Source organism: Haliotis rubra, unplaced genomic scaffold (assembly GCF_003918875.1).
Source record: "Haliotis rubra isolate DU_JTF1 unplaced genomic scaffold, ASM391887v1 Scf189, whole genome shotgun sequence".
Taxonomy (NCBI): domain Eukaryota; kingdom Metazoa; phylum Mollusca; class Gastropoda; order Lepetellida; family Haliotidae; genus Haliotis; species Haliotis rubra.
Window position 1 is genome coordinate 1,327,520 of NW_025765880.1, and position 23,532 is coordinate 1,351,051.

Below are 23,532 nucleotides of genomic sequence, written 5' to 3' on the forward strand. Positions count from 1 at the left end.
GTTGTGTCGGATGTTGCAGCTGGTATGGAGGAGACAATGTTTGCTGAGAAGTCGACACCGGATGACTGGGTGAAACGTGTCGATGAGATGATGAGCCGGTGTCTCTACGAGGTGGCGGCCAAGTGCTACAGGATGGGGGGCAATGAGACCAAGGAGAAGATAGCCAGAGCCCACAATCAAGCCTTGAAAGCTTCCAGGATGAAGGACAACCCCAAGAAGATGAAGGACGAGTTTGTCTATGCTGCGGAGAAGTTTCTGGAGAGTGGCAATGACAACAAGGCTGCCCTCTGTCTGCAGAATGCTCGAGAATATGAGCTTGCAGCTGCCTTGTTTGAGAAATGTGGACAGGTATGATGATTTTTGCTCATTGTGTATTTAGGTGTATGAAATCTTAGTAAGATGTTTTGTCACCTGTCTGTCAAGGGAAGAAGATAGTATACGGTAAACTATGCTTGTAATGAACATGTTTAAAGAGGACTGACAGATATAACAAACTGTAGTGGGCATCTGAAATCTGTTCAGTATCTGTGCCTATATTTGAGTTTCGAGGAATTGGAAATATTTGTTGTTTAAATGAGTACAGTCATCCCTCGCCATAACGCAGGTCTGGGGGTCCATGGATGACCCCCCGCGTTATTAGACACCCACGTTATAGTAACTATTACATAACGCGGAACAAAGGCCAAGTAAAATCGTATTTCCATGGACATAAACAACACTGCTATTTCGTGTATTGTGCCCAGTAAAAATTATATCGTATTGTTGGAGGTGAAAAAACAAACTTTGTAAATGAAAATAGATGTTTGAACAGGAAACTTGCAATCAAACATCACAAAACATGATAATTCAATTGTTGTTCGTGTTATGCTAACTGTTATTCAACTAAGCCGGAAATAGCAATCAACTGTGCACAGATGTTTTGGTCCAATGTACCAGTGATTCAGTTAAAAACGATCCGAAAATATAACATCAAAGAATTTCTATTCTATTATCAGAATAATTTATATCTCATGCAGTTATTTTTACAGAGACATTATATATTGCTATTGTATAAGTAAAATGCATGTTTTCTACGAACATATTTAACATAATAATTAACATAGGCTAAGCACTTTGGGTTACCAGGGGGGATACATTTTACGTAGGAGACAGTTTGACAAGTCTTGGGGTCCATGGATGACGAGGCTGTAATCTGTTCATGATTGCTGAGAAAAATGTGAAATTGGTGCTATCGCAGTAGGCGCGAAAAATGGTCCCTCACGAATGTGGTAAGCGGACGTTGTATGGAATGAGGTAATGCCATTTCACTCACGGTTTCTCTGTTGTTACTGTTACCCGCGGTTTAACCGAATCCGCTATTGCGAGGGATGACTCTATAAGCTTGGTTTTCTGAACTTTGGGTTGGTTTCTCGGGCATAACAGAAAGGCTGTCCAATACTTGTTGTTCACCCACTGATGTCTCGTCATGAACTGGTACCTTTCACTACTAAGGAATTTGTTAAAGTTGTATTATTTTTCCTGTTCAATGACAACAGATTAGACTGGGGCCTTGGTGGTTTTTGTGATCACTGCTTGTGTCCGAAACTCGACAAAGCTTACACTGGTGGGGTGAGGTTTGTTTAATTACTTGTTGTTGACACTGCTAAGAAGAATCTGTTTCCTATCCTAGTTGTTTGATGCTGCCAAGATGTTCCGAAGATGCAAGAAACACGTCGATGCAAGTCGGTGTTACTGAACAGCTGGGGAACTACCACAAAGCTATCGAGGTCCTAGACAACGAAGAGCTGTATGACCAAGCTATTGACTGCCTGGAGAGACACAAACTGGTTGTCAGTGTAAGTCATGTAATGTTTAGTGATTTCCAGCCGTGATGTTGCTGGAATATTGCTAAAAGCGGCGTAAAACCAAACTCAGTCAGTCAGTTTAGTGATTTACTCTTGTCAGCACTTGAGAAACAACTGCATATAAGTATTGTTTAATGTTGTTATTTATATTTTTCCTTATCCTGACTCATGCTAATTATGCTTGTCTCCTTCCTCTTGCAAATGATAGTGGAACACTTGAAATCCCTTGAAGTTCCCTTCTAAAAAAGCGGACGTAAAATCACTCACCCACAAGTAGCGTCCCTTTCCTCCCTTTTGGCGCCCAAATGGTCACATGATCGGCCATATTTGTCACTCTCTCCTCCTTCGTCCTTGAGGACTCGACTATACTCTACATTACGGTTTGAGGTGGGGTGAGGTGAAATTGGGTTTTACGTCGTGCTTGAGAATATTTCGCTCATATGACGATGTGCATGCGTGTGTATGTGTATGTGCGGCTGCTTGTACTAGCCCAGACTGAAGCTGGTTTTATAGTGCTAGCCCACTGAGATACCATGCCGCAGTGAAGCATGAATACCCCACTCAGACACATTATACTGACTCCGAGCCGACCAGTCCTTGTTTTACCCATTAATGCCGAGCGCCAGGTAGGGACCAACAAGTACTCTCCGGGCAGACGCTCTAACCACTACACCACGAAGGCGGTCCTACATTACGGTTTGAAATTTAATCTAAATTTTCCGTTGTTTGACATGTGTTTTCTTCATGTTTACATTTGATGAAAGCTTGTATTCGTTGTAGATACCGAGTGTCTGCAGCTGCCCCTCATTTATTATGTCCTGATTGCACTGTTTCATGTTCTTTCAGCTCTCGCTGTAAGTTTTGTGTAAATTTAACTTTGGTTGAATTTAATAATTACCTTTTTTCCATCCATAGACGTGCTAAGGACTGGGTACGAAGGTATTGTCTAAATCGAGTGATTGCACTGATAACCGTGTGTTAACCACTGCTGCAGATATTCATAATTCCAGTGAATTGCTGAACGTTTCTCGGGAGCAGGAGGCCATAAGAGATCATCGTCTACTGAGCTGACCCCATCACAGATGAAGAAGGCTAAATCATGATCTTCGCAGAAGAAGAAGGCAACAACCATGAAGACTTCAGCTCTACACAGAAGACGAGGTCTTTCTCAGCCGAGATTGTTCCTCTGGAAGAAGCAGATGTTATGATGATCCACCCATCCTCATACCTGAAATCACCATCGTCAGTAAGAAAAGGAAGCCTGCTTCTACAGCTACATCGGCATTGTTATCAGCGCAGACATTGACAGAAGACCTTCTATCAACGCAGACATCGGGTACCAGAGATAGCAGCAGCGTCAACTCTTCACAAGTGCAGCAAGCCTTAGATGACGTCTCTTCAGTATCAGATGCATCATCCCTGCAGCAGTCTCTTCAGACAACGCAGAACTTCAACCCGGGACTGTTCATGCAACAGTTTATAGACCAGATGATGTCGATGATGGAACGTCGCTACGCTCAGGAGAAGGCAGCTATGAAGACCTCTACAGCGACTACTAGCCTGCTTGAAGGCTCTACAGTCTCCCCATCACATCCGAATGAAGAGGGAAACTTGCGCGAAGGCTCATGGACACGACGATCTTCCCCATCTGAAGTGAGGAGTCTGGACTCTGCTACCAATGTAGACGCTCCAGAGATTGCTGCTAAGAAGTCTCCACGCAGGAAAGAATCAAGGCGTTCTCCCGAATCCTACAGACGTCGCAGATATGAGTCTTCATCTCCATCGAACTCTGACGCCCATTGAGAGCCTGCGCAAAGGCACTCCTACAGAGGGGATGCTATGTCCAGGAACCCACCTTCACGAAGACCTAGAGAATCATCTCTAGACTCCAGGAAGGATACACGATCGCATCGGGATCGCATCGCTTCGCGCGGGTGCGAAGCTCTTCATACAGATCATCCCATAGAGAGAGGGGAGATTATGTCAAACAGCCTTCGTGAAGGCTTAGAGAGATATGTCAAGACTCCAGGAGGAATACACGGTCACACCGGGACCGTTCACCTGCACGCAGCTCTACATACAGATCTACATACAGAGACTCACGTCATTATGGATCTTCAGATAAGGGAATGTCTAACTTCACTGTCTGAAGTTAGAAGTCTGGAGAACTCTACTAATGTCAGCTCAGCATAGCAGACCCCTCCGATGACAGTCGACCTGCGCGAAGGAATATTAGCTATATAAGCTCTCTCGGATGAAGGCCAGCACGAACGGTTACGTTTGCGAAGATCTTTACTGTCAGAAGTATCAGCAGTTAACGCCAGCTTAGCCTTAGAAGTCCACGATTGAGCCTCCACGCAGTTTCAGCGTCTCAGCAGGAAGGATTCTAACACAGAAATAGATCCAGTTGCTCTCCAGGATTCTACAGACTGCGCAGATACGGATCTTCCAACTTGGACCGTCATCAACCTGCGCCATGTTCCGCCGTTCAACGATAGCAGATTTCCCCTTAATCATACGGAGCCCTTCATGATACATCAGGGTTTGAGATTACAAGATCATCAGTGAATCCCGCAATAGATCATTCTCTTCCCACAGAGGTTACTCCTGTCATATCTTCCTACGTAACCTCTGTTCTAATAATGCCATATTCCCGTTCTCGTGAAATCCCTAGCGCAAAAAAAGATCGCAACACAAATTATCTCCCTTCTTTCTATCCAATCAGAACACCTGTTACATCGACTTAGATTCAACTTGACTAACACAAGCAAATGTGGGGCCACAAATATCCCCCATCTGCCGGGACTTGTGTTGATGTTACACACAAGACTTTTAATGGCTAGCTTGTCCGTTGTCAACGAGGGCTTATGGAGACGCCACTTGATCCGCCATAACATAACTGAGTTCTGTCTAGAAGAAACGTTTGCGCATCGCGCAGGGGAAAAAGTTTAGTTTTCTCGGAGCATACGGAAATTACCGAGGCCTTGCGAATGATCACTTTTGAAACAACGTTGCTGATTGCACAACTAAATCTGATTGTCTCCAATCACGAGTCTTGAACGCTCACACCATGAAAGGGCCGTATTAGAACAGAGGTTACGTAGGAAGATATGACAGGAGTAACCTCTGTGGGAAGAGAATGGTAATAGATATACAAGATGGAAGATAAGAAGATAACACAACTGGACACTAAAACTAGATGTTGGCTATGTTGGATCAACGCGTGGCTGAAGGAAGAGACACACACCTTAAGTAACGATGTCAGATAATATCCGATGAAACACTGAATATGAAATTTCATCACATGGGCTTACAAGATATCAAAGGGACATTTAACAGCTTTGTCGCAGTTCCTCAGCAAGACATTTTACGTTCAACTTTACAGAACATCTGTTAAGATGACGACTGCAGTAAAGATTATAAAGTTGAAGAATACAGTCACAACAGACAGGGAACAGTCTGCTTACATCGATACTACGTGGCAAAGTTTTCGCACGCTTCCACTCAGCCATCAAGACACGTGTTCACTCGTGTAACTCCAGCACAAGCTGAACAGAGAGGTTACGGACAAAGCTGAATGTTGATGAAGAAATCAACGACTGCACATCAATCTACGAGGATCATTTTCCTGCAACACTGGTGACATCACAATCACGTGCCAGGAAGTCGTCAATGTGGGAAAGGCTCCATTTACAGTCCAGTTAGCAGGGTACAGCGTGGTTCGACTATCTTCACGGGTCATAGAGGACTTCCCCTGTCAGCAGATTTAATATTGGTTATCTGGGGACTTGCAGCGACAAGCGTGAGAAGGTTCTGCTCACGGCAGCCGGTCGACTATAATCAGACTTCACATCGATGGCAGTCCCAGTACATCATAGATTTTTGCTGACCTAGAGACGACATATTATGCATCATCGCTGCACAATGTTCGGATCATGGTGACAACATCTTCATTACATATTACCGGAAGATTGATGAGACAAGTTTCAAGCCATGATTCCAGAATTGATCATCTCTCCGCATCCTTTCCGACATGGCAAGGGCTCCGAGATCCACGTACCTATAACGTAGGACATGATTGCAGTAGATGGCTAGTAATCTCCTAATCGGAGTTGGAACCAAAACAGGATCGCTGGGAATATGGCTCATCACACAACAGAATCACACGGTCGTCCCAGAGGATCATTGGGTCAAGATACAACACATGATATCTCAAGCAATGCTCTCTCCGTTGACACTACGTGCTTGGCAAAGCATGCTTGGTCTACTCACCTCAGCTCAAGACATGACTCGCAGAGGGAGATTACAGCTGCACCCACTACAATATTTGTGAATGTCCATCTCGACAGTTTGGATCCACTGATACTACCAGACAGTCTGAAACCATAACTTTTATGGTGGACTCAGAAGTCAAATGTTTGAGGAGGAACCTTTTTGTCAGAGCCGGCTTGCAACACTCATCTCTACATGGATACATCACTACAAGGATGGGGTTCTCACCTCGACAACGAAGTGGCAGCAGGAAAGTGGTCGAGTCAGGATCAATTCTGCACATCAACCTGTTGGAGATGAAAGCAGTGATCAACGCTTTACAACACTGTTCCAGCGTACTAAGGAACTCAGGGCTCACGGTCCACACGGACAACTCCACAGTAGCGTTCTACATCAACAAACAAGGATCAACAAGGTCAATAAGTCTGCTTAAACTCAGCTTTCTCCTGTTCAACATCGTCGACGACCTGAACATCTACATGAAGGCATGCCACAATGTCATAGCAGACGCCCTATCTCGTCCACTTCAACCATCCCCAACGGAATGGATGTTACATCCAGAAGCGTTCCGGTTCATCATACAGACAGTAAGATCTCTGCTGATAGACCTGTTTGCAACAAAGTTCAACAAGCAACTACCAACATTCGTCTCACTGACTCCGGATCCTCAGGCATGGGCAACAGATGCTTTAAGCATCTCATGGGAAGGACTAAACGCTTATGCGTTTCCACCTCCAGCACTATTACCACAAGTAAAACAGAAAATCAAGCAGACGACAATGTTGCAACTGATTTGGGTCGCGCTCTATTGGCCAGCGAGGGTATGGTTTCCCGTCCTCATACAAGAACTCGGAAGTCCAACCCGAAAACTACCAGAGTGGTCGAACCTGCTTGTCCATCCACACACCAAGCAAGCTCACGGGAATCCGGCATTGTTCCAGCTACGTGCGTGGAGTGTGACACTAGCTCTACGCAGATCAACTCGCAACTTGTACGATGACAAGTGGCAGAGTTTTGAACAGTATGCAACGAGGAAAGGCTTTACAGCGGTAAAAGCAAACCAATCCTCAAATAGCAGAATACCTGTGTCATTTGCGACAGATGAGACACTTAAATGGTTCAACACTCTCAACGTACCTGCCTGGGTGTCAAGCTGACCAAAGTACCAGAGATACTGGCACTACTACGCTCGTTCAAGTTGGAAGACCAACAAACGAAATTCAAGGCTCCTACCTGGGATCTCATCGTAGTTTTACAACATCTCACCAGTGATGCTTACGAGCCTCTAGAATGGACATCCTTTGAACTACTGACACAGAAAACGCTGTTCCTGATCGCCCTAGCAACACCAGCACAGATCTCAGAAATACATGCTCTGGACTTTGAACGAACACGGTTTGAAGCAAGACATCGTACATCTAGGACTGAGATGGGACTTTATTGCCAAGACATTGCCTCCGAAGGCTAGGTCTCAGGCATTCACCAGTTTGGGCCACTTGTTATAGCACAACAACTAACGGTTCCACAAAGGCGCTGAGAAAAATCTCACCCTTTTATCACGTGACTTGTGAAAACCAACGCCCGGGAGAGCATATTGTTAAAGTCCATGCACATGTCTAGGACAGACTACAGTGATAAATCTCCAAATTCAACTGCCCGAGTCCCGGGACTCACATGAGCTGAATAACTATGAGTCCCTCAGAACTTTTATGAGTCCCTATCAAATATTAATGCCACAAATATTATTCAAACTGGTTTATTGTTACTATAGGTTGCACAGGTGAGTCTGACCGGTCTGGGATATTTCACAGAACAGAGCTGGTAGTACCTAAATCGTAACAATTGGAGACTCTTCCATTTTAACTTGTAGTTCATACCCTATCACATCAGTAGCACAACAACTAACGGTTCCACAAAGGCGCTGAGTAAATCTCACCCCTTTTATCACGTGACTTGTGAAAACCAACTCTCTGGAGAGCAATGGCTATATGTCCATGCAAACGTCTTGGACAGACTAGCATGAGTGATAGACCCTGTACTTGTTTAGGACATAATTGTACATGAAGAAGGGTCTCATCTCCACTTGATGCGCCCATCAAGAGATGGAGTTGCAATAGATAACTAATGGAATAATAATGATATCTAAAATCCACATGAAAATGTCAGGAGAAGTTTTGGAACAAATCGGACAAGTTCTGGTCCCCCCAGACTCATCAGGGAGAAGTTGAAAGAACAGAATCTTCAACAGTGCCGTCATAAGTTCCCAAGGGGGGTAATACAGGACGTAAATCTACAACCAGTGAATCCAGAATGTGGCCTAATTAGCATGAGTCAGGATAAGGAAAAATATGTAGTTAAACTAAAATTGATAATTTTTCCTTATCCTGACTCATGGTCTTTTGCTTATCTTCCTTTCCCTTTCGAATGGTAGAGGAACACTTGAATCCCTTGAAGTTCCCGAAGTGGACGTATAAATACACTCACCCATGAGTTACCTCCCTTTACCCTTTCCCACGCAAACCAGTCATGTGACGTGCCTTACTTGTCAGTCTCCCCTTTTCGCCCAAGCGGATGGTTGGGCTAGCACTGGAATCCCGTATACGGCATCATATTATCATATTCAAAATAACGATGTATATGGATTTGGCTATAACTACTATGTAGTATTTGTAAAATTTGGTAAAAATTTATTAACTCATGTTTTCATCGTCATGTAATGTTTACATTTCATGAAATCCTGCAGTGTTTGAAGGCACCTCAAGTCACGATTGATAAAACTGCAGATCAGCCTCCAAACCGTATGTTGCTTGCTACTGCCGATGTTCATAATACTGGTGCTATGTTTAGTACGTTACAGGGGCAGTCTGCTGGTAAGGGGACCAAGAAGAGATTGTCTACATCTCAGTCGATGCCGTCGCAGACTAAGAAAAAGATGTCATCCTCTTCTACAGCGCAGAAGAAGTCTACGGTTACCAGATCGGAGGGCAAAGCTACGCCTGCTAGCTCATCTACGCACCATAAATCCTTCAACGAAGAGATTGTACCTCCTCACGAACTAGACATTTTTGACGAACCCCCATTACTTCTACCTGAAGTATCTATGAGATAAGCGACTCAGTCGACCTCTACTACTACGAGATCGTCCCCTACTACAGCAGGACAGATGTTCGACATACTACCGCTTACTTCTCGGATTGAAGTTGAGGCACAAACCCATCAGCGTTCGCGAACGCTTCACCTACACTGCAGCAGCGTCAACCTATGCAGAACTTTGACCCAGGGGAATTTATGACTCAATTCACCAACCATATGATGGCCATGATGGAACGTAGATTCCAGGAGGAATCGAAGGCTAGGAAAAGCCTCTCATCTACCGACACCGTGCGCAAACCCACAGGCCTGCGCGAATCTACTCCTATTAGATCTACACCTCAAGGCCACGTTGGCGAACGTACACCTTTGCGAAGGTCTCCACAGTCGGACGACTCTGTCATCTTGGAGGATAGAAGAGATGACTTACCTACTCTCAAATCTACGTCTGCAAATCCACAACGTTCGAGAACATCGAAGGATCTTGCTCCTACACCTAGCCGCTCTAGGTCGAGATCTCTTATCTCGCACAGACGTTCGCGAAGCTACTCACCTCAAGCCAGACGCGCGAAGAGATAGCTCACCTCACAGAGGTTCGCGAAGAGATGTGTCCACAGATAGAGGTTCGCGGACAGAACACTCTCAAGATAGACGTTTGCATAGGGAGGAATCTTCAGATAGAGGTTCGCGAAAAGAGGATGAGGGTTCGAGAAGGGAAACAGGTTCGCAGATGGATGAATCGTCGAGACCACCTAGCTCTCATTATCAGGAGACTTCGGACTTGCAAACGGACTTCGTCTTCCCAGACTCAGAAGTTACAGCATGGATTGCTAATGGGTTGAACTTGGAGTCTCCTTCTAGTGATAAAGATGAAGTCTACACCTTATATGATGCTCAATGATGACTTTCGACTCCGTCACAATCCCTCCGATTGAACCTATATCCAGCGTACCCTCCAACGTACGCACAGCCTTCGCGAAGGCTTCCAAGTATCAGAGTCAGCAACTACCATCATTTAATAAGAAGAGATTCACCATACACCATATGGATCCATTTATGAAGGCTCCTGATTGGGATGATAAAATCAAACTTGTGAATGACACCCGGAATAAGATGTAAAAAGTGGATGACAAAAAGCTATCTCAACTAGATACGGCTTCTAGGAGATCCTTCTTCGGACTGGCCAGGTCCAGAGCCATCAATGAAGCATTGATAAATAAATTCCAGAATTCAACTAGGAAGAGGATAAGATGATATACTCAGCCCTCGTTACACAAAAGAAGGATCAATACTTTTTGTCGGACCATCTCACATCAATATCTGCGGGACTCACCTTAGTACGCAGACAGGGACTACTGGCGTCCAGCTCTTGGAATGATAGATTTACTCAACCACTACTAAGAGCTTCATGGGAGGCGCCTACTATATTTGGAGGTCTAATAGACGATGCAGCTAAGGAAGCTACGCATGATACCAGAGAAGTAATGATGATTAAAACCATAGATACTCTGGCCAACGTCATCCGCCATACTTCTCAGAAGTATAACAACAAGTCCAAGTATTCCGGAATACAGAAAGCAAAGGACAAGAAGTACTGCAGCTTCAGGGGTGGCAAAGACTCCTTTCGTCGCCCATCCGGAAATTACAGAGGAAACTCAGGAAGAGGCCGCGGCCCCAGAGCTTCCAGAGGAACTGGACGTTGATATCAGGGTTCGGAACGACTGGAGTCTTCCATCCCCAGCCGTTCCTGTAAAACTATCGACAGTGGGTGGACGTCTACAAGGGTACTGGAAGAATTGGGGAATACTAGAGGACGACTACTAAGAGAAGGATACAAAGTACAACTAAAAGCCACACCTCGGCTAACCCTCAGCCCGATGGTCTACAATTATGCAGAGGAACAGGCAGATAAATTACAAGAAACCATCAACGCACTACTTATGAAAGAGGCGGTAGCGATAATAGATCAGAATCATCTCACTCCAGGCTTCTACTCCCCATTTTTCTAGTACCCAAGAAGAACTCCAAGGAGAAGTTCAGACTGATTTACAACATGCGCAGATTCAACAAAGACTACTTACTGAAACCAGTAAGGTTCAGAATGATCAACTCAACTCAAACTACTCATCCGTCCAGCAGATTACATAGCCAGCATAGTCTTGCAGGATGCGTACCTTCACATCCTGATACATCAGGAATCAAGAAAGTATCTACGTTCCTATTCAGAGGGCAGCACTTCCAATGTAACGTCCTACCGTTTGGAATATCTTCGGCTCCGTGGATATTCACACAAATAACCAAGCCTATAGTCGCATACCTACATCATCGAGGTCTACGCAATGCCTTCTACTTGGACGACGGAATTCAGGTTCACCAAGATGCCAGTCTACTCAAACTACAACTGAGCTTAACAATCAAGTTGCTCACTCAACTAGGATGGTTGGTGAACCTTATGAAGTCAGAGTTGGAACCGAAACAAGATCTACAATTCCTGGGGATAAGGTTTATCACAACAGAGAATTGTATTGCCGTCCCAGAGGATCATTTGGTCAAGATACAAACCATGATTCTGCCAGCAGTCATCTCTCCGTTAACACTACGATCATGGCAAGTTCTACTCGGTCTGCTAACCTCGGCGCAGGACTTGACTCGCACAGGAAGGTTACAACTAAGACCGCTGCAACGGTTCCTGATAAAACATTTAGAGAGCGTTGACCCTATCTTGCTGCCGGAAAACCTCAAGAGGTATCTACTGTGGTGGACACACAGGTCGAACGTTTGCGAAGGGACCTATTTACATGAGCTGGCCTTTGACACACATCTATATGCAGACGCCTCGATGCAAGGATGGGGTGTGCATCTCAACGATCAAGTCGCGTCGGGAAAGTGGTCCAAAATGGAATAGCAGTTTCACATCAATCTGCTAGAGATGAAAGCAGTGATCAACGCCTAACAACTATGGTCGAGCTTGCTGAACAACAAAATGCTGATGATCCACACGGACAACTCCACAGTGGCGTTCTCCATAAACCGGCAAGGATCCACAAGGTCTCCAAGCCTGTTGCAGCTCACATTCCAGTTGTTCCAGATCACGCAGAAAGCAAACATCTGGATAAAGGTGTGTCACATACCTGGAGCCAAGATCGTACTGGCAGACGCTCTCTCAAGACCACTACACCCGTCACCTACGGAAAGGATGCTCCATCCAGAAGCATTTCGGAACATAAGGGACATAGGATCCCCTTGCATAGACCTGTTTGCCACGAAGTTCAACAAATAACTACAGATGTTTGTCTAACCAGTTCCAGATCCTCAAGCCTGGGCAACAGATGCACTGAGCATGTCGTGGGAAGGATTAAACGGCTATGCTTTTCCAACCCCAATACTACTGCCAAAAGTACTGTTCAAGATCAAACAGACTCAGACGCTACCACTGACTTTGGTCGCGCCCTATTTGCCAGCGAGAGCATGGTTCCCAGACCTAATAGAAGATCTCGGAAACCCAGTAATCAAATTAGCAGATTGGCCGAACCAACTAATACATCCGCAAACCAAGCAAGTCCACGGAAACCCAACAGTGTTCCAGTTACACGTGTGGACCGTATCAAAACATGTTTTGAAGAAAAGAGGATACTCCGCCAGGGCAGCCAAGGCAGTAACCCTAGCGTTACGCAGATCTACTCGTAACCTATATGATGACAAATGGCTGAAGTTTGAGACTTATGCAAGGCGGAAAGGCTTCACAGCGATGATAACCACTCATCCTCAAGTGGCGGAATATCTGTGTCATCTTAGACAGACCAGACATCTGAAGGGTTCGACACTATCTACATACCTCGCTGCTATCAGTACAGTGATTACGATGAAAACAGGCATCAAGTTGACAAAAGTACCAGAATTACTTGCTCTGCTGAGATCTTTTAAGCTGGAGGACCAGCAAAAGAAATTCAGAGCTCAAGCCTGGGATCTAAATGTAATTCTGCGTCATCTTACCAGTGATGTCTACGAACCACTAGATCAGATTACACTCGAGCTGCTAACACAGAAGATGCTGTTCCTGCTTGCGTTAGCCACAGCAGCTTGCATATCGGAGATACATGCGCTTGGACTTTGGTCGAACCACATTCGACAGAGGGCAACATAATGCAGTTCATCTAGGACTTAGATGGGTCTTTATTGCCAAGAACCAGCTACCTGGTCAACCAGATAGACAGTTCCACATACCAGCGCTGTCTACAGTCCTCGGTCCATGGGATATAGAGGACTTATCTTTGTGTCCAGTCAGAGCCCTGAAGATATATCTTCAAAAGACTTGAAGAGGAGACAAAAATTCAAGCGCCTGTTCATCCCATTATCAACAGAGACTTCAGCAGAAGTCTCAAGAACGACCATATCGTTCTGGATGAGAGCCGTTATTTTGAGAGCCTATAAAGCAGCAGGACTAGAACCTCCTAGAGCTTCAACCCACACGAAGTCAGAGCACTGGCGTCAACACTAGCTCTGCAAGGAAATTGCTCTATACCAATAATTATGGAGGGCTGCTTTTGGAAATCGGACACGGTGTTTGCCAACCACTACCTCCAAGACATAGCCACTGAAGACGTCTCAGGCATTCACCAATTTGGGCCTCTCGTTGTAGCACAGCAACTAACGGTTCCTCAAAGGCGCTGAGTTGGAAAATCTCACCCTTTATCACTTGACTTGTTGATAACTTTTACTAAGGAAAAGTACTAGTTTGAAAGTCCATGCGCACAGTCTAAGACAGGCTAGCATGAGTGATTAAAGATCCTGTACAGGTAAAGATCTTACCTGTACGTAAAGGTGTCGCAATTCATTTATGATAAAGATCTTATCATAATCTATGGGTTGTAACTTGTGGGTGAGTGTATTTATACGTCTGCTTCGGGAACTTCAAGGGATTCAAGTGTTCCACTACCATTCGAAAGGGAAAGGGAGATAAGCAAAAGATCATGAGTCAGGATAAGTATAAAATGTCAATTTTACTGAAGAAATTACATTTTTATACTTATCCTGACTCATGAGGTTAGCCCTCCGAACCTCCCCTCTTATGGCACTCTGGATTTCCCTGTAAATCAGGGTGTCGAGCTTACATATGGAGAGAGTGACAAATATGGCCGATCATGTGACCATTTGGGCGCCAAAAGGGAGGAAAGGGATGCTACTCGTGGGTGAGTGATTTTACGTCCGACTTTTTAGAAGGGAACTTCAAGGGATTTCAAGTGTTCCACTATCATTTGCAAGAGGAAGGGGACAAGCATAATTAGCATGAGTCAGGATAAGCATAAAATATCAATTTTAGTAAGAAAATTACATTTTTTACATAATAGCACTCTCTTTCCCGAAATCCAAACCAAACATGTTTCACATGTGTTTCATCCATTTGGAAACAAAACACTTAGATAGATTGAATCTTCAATACTACAGGAGCTGGAGAGGAAAGGGAAAGAGGTCCCACGTGCACTCCTTTCAAAACAAGCCAGGCATAAGCTTCACTGTAGCCAGACTGAGTTACAAGGCAGCCAACTTCTACCACAAGTACAAGAATGAAGCCAAGATGGTGGAAGCCCTGGAACGCTTGCCTAGAGTTGCAGACCAACTTGACTTCCTCACAAAGCGGTCCTATGTGGAGCAAGCAGCAACAATACTTGTACAGGATGGTAAGCTATTTCCCTTACTTCATCCCATTTTAACTATATTTTATTAGAAATGGTTTCTTAGTGATGGCTCCTTTACCAAATTTACTTCCTCATGCAGCCAAATTAATGCAGAGATGAGAATGGTCAATCATTACACTAACACTGGCTGTATAGTAACCTTTTGAAAAAAATATCCAACTGAAATGTGTCACTAGTTTCGGTGATGTTTTCTCAATTTGTTTCCCACCTGCCAACCAGAACTAAAAATGACTAAAGAAATCCTTATACTTAGCAATAAAAAATTAGGCACTTGATCCTAGAGTGTGTTGTGCACAATATTTATTTTTGAGCATTTCCACACTACTCTCTCACATGTTTACTAATGGTTCTGAATCTTTTGCAGGGAAGACAACTGAAGCAGCACGCATGATGCTTCAGCATGGGAAGTGTGAGAAGGCACTGGACTTTGCTCTGCAAGGAGATGACCAGGATGTTCTTGGGGACTGCCACTACGCCCAGGCCCTGGCTCTCATGTCCTCGAAAGAAGGATTTGACCAACAAAAAATCTTGGAGCACCTCACTAGTGCCCGTGATGCATACATGTCGGTAGACAAAGTTGACAGCGTTGGGATTACCTGTTTGGCTCTGGCTAGCTTAAAAATTGACCTAGAAACTGCAAAGAAAGCTTTTCATAATTTCCAAAATGTCAAACCATTTGCTAATGAAGCTGGAATGCTGGAGTCCCTAGATCTTGTTGTGGACATGTCACTCATGGATGAAGCTTTTGCTGACATGCAGGCTGTTGTCCGTGGTGTTGACTCCTTGTTCAATGTGATGAAAGCTCTGTTGAAACCAACATCAAACGAGGAGAAGGCTAGATGTCAGCTGTATTTGCAGTTCTATGGGCTACATGAGAAGGATGTCAACACTCTGATCGTCTACCCAAAGCAGAAACCCAGATGTGTCAGGATTATTCCGGACTTCTATGCCAACAAGCAGGAGAAGAAACAGCCATCTGTTGAAAAGGAAAAGAAGAAGATATGTGTGATGCTCAGCTTTCACCTTGCAGACATGTTGAAAAATTGGATCAACTCCAGCCGAGATTCTCTCAGGAGTCATGTCTCTCAACGACTCCAGTGTAAGTCACACATGGAAGGAGAAGTGTGTCCCGACGAAGAATACTGCCCTTACCTACACAAAGACTACAACAGACACTTGGCATTCAACGCTCTGGAGGCACTGCTCTGGGAAGTCAACCTGGACAGTATTCTTCAATCTGGAGCTCTTACCATTAAAGGAATCAAGATTACAGGTTTGGAGACTGAAATGAAAAACCTGTACAAGCGAATCAACTCTTTAATCGATGAATCAACAAGATTTGATTCTTGTGAGAGGCTGTTGGACTTCTTGATCCCAGAACATCATCATTTGAGGAATCTCACTGAAAATGATGCTGTCATTAGGAAGTTGTTAAGTCGGTTGTCGTTTGGAAAAGTGGGAGCTCAGGTTCGAAGATTTCTAGAGAACTCTTGGAAATTTTCAGAAAAGAACATCGTTGACACCTTAGAAAAAAGATCAAAAAGCACAGACTGGTTTGTGAGAGCAACACTCTTTTCATCACTCTTTAGGTTGAAAATAGATATTGAGAAGTACTGTTATCAGCTTGAAGGTGATCTGATGAAGCATACTCCAAGATGGTTGGATAAGCGCAGAAAGTATGCTCTCAAAGCAGATTTCCATCACCGTACTTTAACAGTAGTCTGTATAGGAAGAAGATTCTTTGATGTGCATCAGTGGTTGCAAGACAGTCCAGTGAAGGCCATAATGGAATATGCAAAGTTTGTCAAACTTATGGGTGATCGGGCCAGGCTTTCTGTATTCCCAAAGATGCCACTGTTCCTGTTTTGGCAGGAGGTCTTTGTGTGTATTTCCTTCTTCTGCATTGCAAAACTCTCCCCAGGCACCATGAAGTTTGTTCTCCCAGCAACCTATCTTGCTACCATCCCATTAGTAAATGCTACTTTTACAAAGGGTGACATCAGAATACAGGAGTTGGTTCACGCAATATATGACAGGAGAGACAACCTTCAAATCGTTAAGGATCGCTTTGTACAGATAGTAGGCATGCTGTGTGGGTCAAGAATGAATCTTCTAAGTATGATCTTCAAACCAAGAAAGGAAGGAGCGGACATACAATATCTTCAAGCAGAGCGACTGCTTGTCCTGGCATTAGTTCTCCTGACCAATGTCGGGTCATTTGTTCCTGTTGACCTGGAAAGTCAACTCATGTCCACTATCATGAAACTGAGTCTTCCTGACGATGCTCCTTGTAGACTGACGCAGTGCCTCCAAGCAGTGAAACGGTCAAGAGGTATTGCTGACATTGTGGCTGTTCTGAGGGACCTTCTTCTGCAGAGAGAGGATGAGTTCCTCTTGTCCTGTTACTGGAAGTGGGACAACCAGAGACGACAGGGAGCCCAGTTCCAACAAGTACCCAACCTGGATAGCTTCTCTGTAGGATTTCACATGTTTGACCCAGAGAATATGGAGTCTGGAAATGAGATGCCTCTGAACTTTGAAGAGGAGGAGGAAGAACTGGGTCTCACGCCAGAGGAGGCTCAGAAAAAACTTGAAGAGAATAAACAATATCAGGAGAATCTTAGGAGAGACAAAGCAACCAAGAAACTGCAGCGATTCTTCAGGTGGCTGACCTTCAAAGATAGATTGGAATCTGGCAACTTTATCAGGATGTGCTTGTCTCAAGAAATAAAGGACACCTTTGCTCCTTTTGAAGTGACTAAGAAAATGTGCGGAGTTTGTGGAACACCCTTCCAGACAGAAGAACTTGCCATGAAGGATTTGGAGGAAGAGATGACAGATGCAGAGGAGGCCATGGGAAGACACAGTCCAGACTCATTTTTGTCAATGAGCCTTGGAGGAAGGGGCATGTCGAGCCCAGGAAAATCTTCCACACCATTGGAGTCCCACAGGACAACAACTGAACATATCCAAAAGAAGTTCCAGTTTGAGGGATTTAGACGTTTATATGATGACTTCTTTGCCAAGAAGGTCCCAGAGATGAGGAAGTTTATTGCCAAAACAAAGTTACGAGACCAGAACTTCACTTCAGAACACTACCCTGACCAGGCTCTTGATGTGTCACGACTGACTTCTCAGAATGGATGAAGTGCTCGACATGCTTAATGTCATCCTTCGTGACCGCAAATGGGATCAGACACAAAAGCTGAGAGACAAAGTTGTGATGTTGTTTCATGATTACCAGAGAGTTGGTCGAGAAATCAAGGAGAAGTACAAAGAATATGTGGCAAGTAGAATTTCCTTCAGATATTTAGTAATGAAAAGATATCGCCATTGCAAGAAATGAGTAGAACTTACCTAACAACTCTCAAAAGTTACCTTGGATTCATGTCAGCATATTCTTGGTTTGTTTGTTTTTTTAAGCCACAGGCACACATGCTGACACAAGTTTTTGTATTGTTCTTAAGACGAAAAAATTCTGCAGCAAAATCTCATGCAAGAAACATTGTTTCTTTATTTTAGGCAGCTTTTCAATGATTTTGAAGTTTTGGAAATTTTATTTGAATGACATTTTTTCTCTTTCAATTATTTAGAAGAAACAGCAACAAGAAGTCCGAACCGAAACAAGAATAGTGAATCCCTCCCGAGATGAGGAAGAGGAGAAGGAAGATTGGGACAAGGAAACTGAGGTAGTTGATGTCGTAGAAGAGCCTGCACCCAGGAAGGAGTTCCGGGCACGAGGCGGAGGTGGACAGGGACGAAACAGAGGCAGGGGGCTGAAAAGGGAGGGAGGCAGAGGCAGAAGAGATTATCACAGAGACTTTGAACAAGGAGCTAGTCGAGGAAGAGATAGAAACGAGAGGGAAGGTCAAAAGAGAGACGGAAGTCATCGTAACTTTAACAAAGATGATCTTCCTCCTAGGTTTCAGAGGATGCAGCAGCAGAAAAATCAGAAACTAAATGAACAGTATCAGCAGAGGAGGCACCAGGTGCCTTACTGATGCTTCCACAGGCAGACAACAGATGCAAATAATTGTCACATTGTTACAAGTTCAGTTGGAAAGGAACTAAGCAATTAGTGAATATATGGTTATAATTTTCTTGAAGAGAACACACCTTGGCTTCTTACTGGAATTTGGAATGTTTTAAAGTTTACATGTTTCTTCCATGACACATCGTGAAGCATTGAACAAGCAACCTGTGCGTCACTGAGTAGATGAATACAGATAGGTAAGACACACTCAGTCTTACAAATGTATGTTGATTTCTTGCAAGAAATTTTGACAAAGTAGCAGAATATTTTGTTAACAAAACATGTCATTGACAGTAGAGATTTTCATCATAGGTGACTTTACACAAGTGATCAGGGAGATATGATGTTTGTACAAGCAAGAAATCATTTTGTCTTAAGTGACGTTATTCTCATGAACATTTGTGCTTGGTCAAAGGGTATGTTTTTGCTGTTGGAAAACCTACACTGCTTAAAGAAGTTAATTTAGTAGATGTAATGTATTGATAATTAGCCATTAGTTGTTCAATTCAAAGTTTTCTCCAGTTTCTTGCACAAAGCCAGTGTATGAAATAAGCCAAAACCCCAGCCAGACATCAGGGCTGGTAACTTCAAAATGTTACCAGTCCAAAATGGATTTAACAAGACCAGACACCAAGATATGACTCATGTATGTAACATCTCAATTTTTTACCAGACCATCAGGCTGGCTAGCTGTAAATCTAGACCGTCCGTCTGAAATCTAACCCGTCTCGGGCGGTCGGACGGGCCTTATTTCATACACTGACAAAGCTATTTCACTTATAATCATGTGCTCAACATCTAAGCCCTCCATCACTTCAGCTTTTCCTCCTCAGCTGTGATTTTACTGAAGTACCATGGTGGTGTTAAACCCAACTCACTGGAGAATATCAAGGTTAATCATTGAGAAATTCTCTTCAATTCATAGTTTGTAAATATTGTTTATGTGCCTTCTCAGACCATTTCACCTTTGTGAATGTTAATTGGGGTAAGACGAGGCAAGTTTTATGCTCTGTACTTTTGTTGGAATTATGAGATGAGGACTGTTATTGTGCCCATGCTTGGCATGAGTGAGTGGTTGGCTCTGAGTCTGTAAACTGAGCCTTGCTTCAAAGTCCGAAGTATGGTTAGTACAGTTAAACATTCATTTGTCTGGCCTGGTACAAGCATTCACACACTCAAGTCATGCTATACAAGTGCAGTAACCTTGAATGAAACATTGTACCTCTATTTTGTCTTGCGTGCTTCACATCAAAGTGGTGTGGGTGTGCAGTGTATGCTAAAGAAAACAGTTTCTCATGGTGTGCCTCCATAAGTATGACTAGATTTGTTTTCATGTAAGCAACTATTTCTACTCAAAACTTCTTTTTGAAAGTGTCATTTGGATTACTGCAAATTTAACTTGCCTGATATTGATACATGGATGTCAGTTTCTCTGATGTTTTGTTATGGATGTCTGTGGACTACATATTTTGGTATTGCCATTTACTAGTGAATCCTCATGGACTAACAAATTCTGGATCCATGAATTGTCCATTGAAGTAATGTTCCTTTGGATTATTATTAATGTTCTTTTCCTGATTATAAGGAAATTAGTCTTGAGTCAACAAGGTTTTACTGTGTTTGTATGTTATAAGTGCGATGTCGTTACCATTTTGGGAGGAACATTTCTGGATAAGAAAAGGTGGAAAGGTTTTATACATTTGAGGAAATGTATTACATTGAAAGATTGTGAACCTTCTTGTCTCTATTTTTGTCTTGGTTTTTTGTGTCTCGAAAACTTTGCCTCCATGATGTCAACAAGTCAAAAGAAATACTTTGCTTGAAAGCCTTTTGCCTTATTGCCTTACACATGGAAGTGTACACTTGCCCCCAGGGTTCAACAAATGTTATTATTCAATGGTTAAACAGGATGTCAATGGTGCAAGTTTCCTTGATCCAACATTGATTAGCTATGCTGTTTTGAAAAGTAGTTTTGAAATTTTTTTTTGCTTTTTCTTTCTTCTGTTTGTTTCGTTTTCAGTTTGATCACATCCTCCGTTCTTTAAGTTCTGCTGACAACTGACACATTAGAAGACTGACGTATCAGTTTGACCTTCTTGTCAGTCTATCTCTGTGGTATAATTGCTGTAAGTTCCTTTGCCTGCTGGACTAGAATATTTGTTGAACCCTGCCAGAGTGAGTATTAGTACTCCTCAAACAGTGGTGGTTCATATCAGTAACTCATCAGTTCAGTCAGCGTCATTTAAGACATTGTTGTGTGCCTTAGCTACAAATATGCATTGAGAATAACCATGAAGTGATCTCATGATTATGTTTTATCTCCAGAAGCAACTTGCTTCTGACAGTACTATATGGTATTGATACACACTTTTCTCACCAGCAATAGTGTACAGACTACAGAAGCAAGGTCTTTCAAATCTGCACATGATGCAGACATTTGTCATAAGTCTCAGAATGTATATCCTGCATGTCTGATCACAACTAACTACAACAGCTTCAAAGTTTTTTCACCTCACTTTGAGCTGTTCCAATGAGGCCATGATAAATAACTATGAGATTTTCATCCACATTTATCCTCTGTTGATAGCCAGGGACTAGTGAGGTGGAGTATTTATTTGTAGTGATGGAAATTTAAGTGTAAGCAGCGTGATACAGATTTTAGATAAGCAAATTTTGATGTTAAACTTTTATGCTCTGTATGACCTCATTATTCTTGCTTATTTGCAGTTCTAATGTCATGCTTCATATATTTAGCAACCCATGTTTGTGTTAATAGCTGACCAACAGGATCGGGTGGTCAGACCTGCTGACAAGCTCTCAGGATCGTGTGGTCAGACCTGCTGACAAGCTCTCAGAATTGCACAGATTGATGCAAATGATGTTGATCAATGGATTGTCTGGTCCAGACATTAAACCGCTACCATACAGCAGGAATGTAGCGTGAAACTATAAACAAATCATTTATTCATTGTGACGGTGAACACTGATCATGGTTCTTGGTTTGTCAGCTCTGTACTCCACCTCTGGATCCGCCAGGTTATGTCCAACTCCTATGTGAAATATATCAACACCCTTAATTGAGATCTGTAGCACAGGACAGAAAGAGGTTGTATCTTTAAGTTGCATTTTTGAAGCTGTAGCATCAGCAAAAACTAATCACGTGATAGGTACAACAATCTGTACCAAAATGTTGCTTTGAAAGCATATAAAATGTTCCATTCATTGCCAACCCTGTCTTAAAGGAGGAATAGGTTGTGTTGAGTTACAAACATCTTTACCAAAATGTTTCATTGTAAGAATAAAACATGTTTCATTCTTTGTCAACTTCGTCAAGGATTATCTATAGGTTGTGTAAACATATGGGCCAACAAAAAGTGATGGTCGTTATCTAAAGGAAACATTACAGATTAACCCAACAATCCAGTGATTTAGGCTTGTTAATACATCTTTTTCCTTCCCATCAACCACCCTAACTTATAATGTTTGTAATATGTATATATTTTGTATTAGTGGGACATTGCTTTTGATTAAAGAACACATTTGTGAAATATGTTTTATTGAAGTTTACAATTCAGAGGTGTGAGTCTGCAAGACGTATGTTTGCATTTTTTCTCATTTGAAACAATATTTTCTGTCATTTGTGCAGTTACATTCATTTTTGCAAATTATTTTATTTATCCTTATCCTGTCTGATGCGTATTGCTTATCTCCCTTCTCCTTTCGACGGCTAAGTGGAAACTTTAATCCTTTTCAATTTTCTGAAGCGATTGTAATATCACTCACCCAGAGTAGCCTAGCCTCCCTTTTCCCGCCAAATCGTTCCCACGTGACCTGAGCCTAGCTCTCATCACTCTTCTCCTTCATCGGCCAAGCAGACATTTGGGCGGTCACTATGGATCCTTCCTATTTTGGCCTAGCAATTCAAACTAAGGCAATAAACTGTATTTAGATTTTTCACACTCCATTTTAGATGACTGTCTACACATGGTAGCATGTAAACAATGCAGGCTACCTATGTCAGCGGCTGATCCTCACCCTGAGTGTGTTTCCTGTGTCAACAATTGTGCACTCTTATCACAAGTGCAATTTTATAAATATTTGTTGGCACTTTTTTGCACAAGGAAAACAGGCGTGACAGCAGGGTAGCTGCATATAAGGGTGGCTCTCAGACATCTGGTTGTGAGTATGAGCTGTATGAAAATTTTGGTGTCTCTCCCGTCTCCCGTCTCTATCGCTCTTACAGAGACAGCTACATGTTCTGAGTGAGCGTGAGCTGTTTGGGAGGAGACGGAACTACAGAGGCTGATTTGGAAAAAGAGATCATCTGCGTGGTCTAAGAAATCTTTTACATCGCAGCAGGGAGACTATATAATGTTGTAGATTATCCTTGATCAAGGACACCATCATCATCTCATTCATCTAGATGTACCAGACCAACGAAGTCTCTCAGTGAGACTACATCGTTCAAGAATGCCTTGACGGCATTAGATGATCAACTCGGAACCTCTACTATGACGAGTAGAGGAGTTCGACAAGTTTCCTACAAGCAAGGGGTTTTCAGCCGTGGAAGCTACACATCCTTAGAATATTTGTGTCA

At 43.2% G+C, this 23,532-nt stretch overlaps 2 protein-coding genes across 2 annotated transcripts in view; both read left to right on the plus strand.

Moving 5' to 3' along the window:
• The window catches only part of LOC124274240 (TPR and ankyrin repeat-containing protein 1-like), a 61,821-nt gene extending 43,710 nt beyond the window's left edge, over positions 1 to 18,111 (plus strand). Inside the window, 7 exon segments of the mRNA XM_046709583.1 lie at positions 20 to 348; positions 1,670 to 1,732; positions 1,734 to 1,826; positions 6,532 to 6,564; positions 8,869 to 8,895; positions 14,704 to 14,884; positions 15,267 to 18,111. Coding sequence (XP_046565539.1) covers positions 20 to 348; positions 1,670 to 1,732; positions 1,734 to 1,826; positions 6,532 to 6,564; positions 8,869 to 8,895; positions 14,704 to 14,884; positions 15,267 to 18,049 — 3,509 coding nt within the window. The 3' untranslated portion in view covers positions 18,050 to 18,111.
• Positions 18,060 to 22,483, plus strand: LOC124274239 (protein MNN4-like). Its single transcript, XM_046709582.1, has 2 exons — positions 18,060 to 18,188; positions 18,496 to 22,483. The coding sequence occupies exons 1-2, from the start codon at positions 18,060 to 18,062 to the stop codon at positions 18,901 to 18,903; spliced, it is 537 nt and encodes a 178-aa protein (XP_046565538.1). The 3' UTR covers positions 18,904 to 22,483.
• The last annotated feature ends 1,049 nt before the right edge of the window (positions 22,484 to 23,532 follow it).

Bases quoted from the DNA above. Each gene is read 5' to 3' on its own strand.
- LOC124274239 (XM_046709582.1), top strand. From the start codon at position 18,060: ATGCTTAATGTCATCCTTCGTGACCGCAAATGGGATCAGACACAAAAG. The intron at 18,189-18,495 runs GCAAGTAGAATT...TCAATTATTTAG, and splicing joins AGAAGTACAAAGAATATGTG to AAGAAACAGCAACAAGAAGT.